Source organism: Phragmites australis, chromosome 2 (genome assembly GCF_958298935.1).
Source record: "Phragmites australis chromosome 2, lpPhrAust1.1, whole genome shotgun sequence".
In the NCBI taxonomy this organism is placed as follows: domain Eukaryota; kingdom Viridiplantae; phylum Streptophyta; class Magnoliopsida; order Poales; family Poaceae; genus Phragmites; species Phragmites australis.
Genome location: NC_084922.1, coordinates 43,478,779 through 43,482,297, shown reverse-complemented (window position 1 = coordinate 43,482,297; position 3,519 = coordinate 43,478,779). Strand labels below are relative to the sequence as shown.

The 3,519-nt window shown below is 41.9% G+C and overlaps 1 protein-coding gene across 1 annotated transcript; it reads left to right on the top strand.

Moving 5' to 3' along the window:
- Nucleotides 1–414: 414 nt before the first annotated feature.
- LOC133910146 (RING-H2 finger protein ATL66-like) lies at nt 415–1,139 on the top strand. The gene has a single exon (XM_062352662.1). It carries the CDS (start codon nt 459–461, stop codon nt 981–983), a length of 525 nt encoding a protein of 174 aa, XP_062208646.1. The 5' UTR covers nt 415–458; the 3' UTR covers nt 984–1,139.
- Nucleotides 1,140–3,519: the final 2,380 nt, after the last annotated feature.

The window sequence follows — 3,519 nt, the reverse complement described above, 5'->3', positions numbered from 1 at the left end:
ATATCGATGCTTATCCGTAGTTTCGCTAGTACACGTATTTTGAAAACTGTTACTTATCGGTCGAATTGAATTCAAATTAAAAAAAATTACAAAATTCTGCCGAATTCTCACAAAATTCTTTGAATTTTGATCGATATTCGTGATATTTGAAAAATTCGCTGGGAATGCATTTGGGTGCTGCACCGCATTTGTGAACGTGGCGAGCAGTCGCTGGGACGTTTCTTGGCCCAGGAGCGTTCGTCAAAATCTTCAAAACGGAACAAACGGTCGCTGAAAAATTGGGTGCCGAAAAGTGTAGAACCACCTCGATCCCAATTCACACACAATGCCCAGGCCGCCAAGCCCACACAAGCCACGCGACACGTCCTTATTAATTTGTTCGCGGCCGCGGTAAGAAAACGAGGGACAGAAAACTGACGGCCGTAACAATTTTCAGACTTGAGAGCGAGACCGGCCGCATGGCAACGCAGGAGGCGCTGCAGCCGCTGGGGTGGCGCTACGGCGACGGCGACGACGGCAACTTCGTTGTGCGCTGCCGCAGCGTCCCGCTCCTGGTGGCGCTCTTCGGCGTCCTCGTCTGCTTCGTCGCTGTCTGCCTCTACCTCCGCTGGACGTGCCACCGCTACAACAACCGCGACGCGGCTACGCTGCCCACTTATTACTGGGCTTCGTCCGCCGCGGCGCCGGCCTCCACCGCCTCAGTGAACGGCCTCGACGATGCCACGATCGCAGGCTTGCCCGTGAGGCTGTACCGGCCCAGTGGTGCCGGTGCGGACGACGCGGCGCAGTGCTGCTCCATCTGCCTCGGCGAGTTCGCGGAGGGCGAGAAGGTGAAGACGCTGCCGCGGTGCGGGCACGGCTTCCACCCGGAGTGCGTGGACGTCTGGCTGCGGGCGCGGGCCAGCTGCCCACTGTGCCGGGCCTCGCTCCTCGCGGCCGCGGCCACCACCAAACTAGACGTCGTCGGAAGCGAAGCCGTCTGATCAAACTCGCTGCGCAGCTGCGGGGCGAATCGTTGACGCGTACCGGCGCACGCGGGAGGACGCCCTCCCGCCTCGGAGTCGGAGGCGGCCAGGCCGCCCACATTCCATTGCGCCGGCCGGTGGTGCAAGCTCTGATCGCTTCGTTCCAGTTGTACAGCAGTGTAAATTCTTGCATCGTGGCGTTGATTTGCCCGCGGCAGTAACAGAAACAAGTTGCATCTTTCCTTCCCTGACCGTTTCACGGTTGAGATCACGGCAGATGTGATGACGTTGTTATACGCCATCATCCAGGGAAGCGCTGCCATTGCGCAGTTGCACCTGGGGTTGTGGTGTGTGTTTGGGGTTGGCACGAAACACGTCTGCGGTGGTTCGATGCAACAAGCTTTACGTGTCGTACGTACGATTGATCCGGCACACCTGCAGGCCGATGCGAGAGTACTACCTGTCTATTCTAGACCTCTCGGTTCGTCTGTTTGTCCAGCTGGTCATTGGTTTGAGTTCACGTGACAGCGACTTCCGCCAGCATGTTTTGGAGGTCAGCTAAAAAGATAATACACCAGTCACGAAAAGTTTGTATCGGGTTACGTACGATCAATATTTATAAACTTTAGCTATGAATTATTTTTATGTAGTATTTAGTTTGAATATTTAAAAATGATAGAAATACATTTCTCTTGAAAAATAGCTTTATAATAGTATAACTTTAATATATTTTATAAACCGTGTCAATATCTAAAATAATATCTATTATCTTAATATTTGAGGAGAAAAAAAACCTTTATATTCGTCTTAAGAATACGAAATTAGCACGTTGATATGAAAAAAAAAAAATCTAGAACGCATATTGTTATGAACATTAAATAGTTTAGATTTAATAAAGAATTCATACAAATACGATTAATAAATAGCTAAATTTGTAACTAAAAAATACGAAAAATTAGCAGTTCGATTTCCATACAGTTTATGAAGCAAAATATCTAAATAAAGAAATCAAACAAAATAAAATAAATAATAATTGAAATTAGGGTTAGAATAGAAAAATATCCATATCAAATATAGTCTTAATAAAATAAAATAGCTAAATAAATAGTTAATGTAAAATACAACTAATAAAATATTATTATAATAAAATATTATATCAAAATTAGACATGTTATTAGTATGAGTCTCTTTATTACTTTATTTATTTATGGCTGAAAGGAGTAGCATGTTTCGAAGGTAACCGCAGGCCTGATTGGAACTCTGGAAGTGCACTTACTGCCCCAAATTTTAATTGAAGCGATTTGCGAGTTTTTGGCTTTGAGCTTTATACTGTTTAAAATGCTCAGAATGTGGGCCAAAACACAGATGCGTCCTGGCACTACAGACGCGTTAGTTTCGGATTATGCTGCCGACTGCCGAGTTCTGTTGATGCAATTGCAGTGATAAAATTCACTGTCAAAAAAAGACACGGGGTTAGTATTCAGCTATTTTTCTTTCGGATCGCAGTCAATTTTTTTGCCAGTAGCAAAGTGACACGGGGTCTAACACATTTTTTGGAACCAGAAGAATCAACTGATCTTCTTTGTCATTTCAGTCATTTTTTGGAACCCCAAACAAGTCAAAAATCGACTGCAACATATTAGAATTGCAGTCAATTTTTTGGCAGACAACAAACACAAAAGAACCGACTGAGTTTGTTTAGTATCGTAGGGAAAAAAAACCAAGCATTCATTCTGGGAAACCCAAAACGTAGCTCAGAAAAGTGTAATAGAAAATTTCTTTAGGGTATTATACTGTACAAAAGAAACAACTTCTTGGAAAGGAAGTTCAAAAGCACTAAGGAAAAATAACTAGGAAACAACTGCAAATCAGCACTACCTCTGAAACATAGACAACAAGTACTGAAAATTAGTTACGCCTAAAATCTGAAAATCCAATTAGTTGCCTTAGAGCAGCTCCAACCGACTTTGCAAACGGCTCCTTATCACCATATTTACCGAGCTGATCCAAAAAAGTGCCTCCAACCGACACTTTATCAAAATCGCCAAATTAGATTACTCGCTATCCACTCCTCCTACCTCGCCACTTCCAGCAATCACCTTTAGGCTTACCATATCCAGTTCGATACGAAAAGAGACTAACTCGTGGACCCGCTTCAAAAATAATCTTCTGTTACTTCAAAAATCATACAATTTTATTGTATGTGTTTCATAATCCATATGTAATCCATTTTAACTAGATTCATCTTAAAAAACCTATGTAAAATTTAAACTAAAATTATCTAAAAAACACTGCTTTTATAACTTGTAACAATTGTTAGTTTCAAATAAATTCTCAAAAATTTAGAAAAATTGAATAATAATCTTATTATGTGTTGGACTAATTTCTAAAATTATTTTCAAACCTAAATTATACGGTGAAAAAGTGAGTTACTTTTTAATGCTTCATTTATATATATTTTTACCATTTCACGTGATATTCAAACATATACAAAATATAGCTGTTGAAAAATATTTTTTTTAGTTATAAGATATTAATAAAATATAAGTGAGTA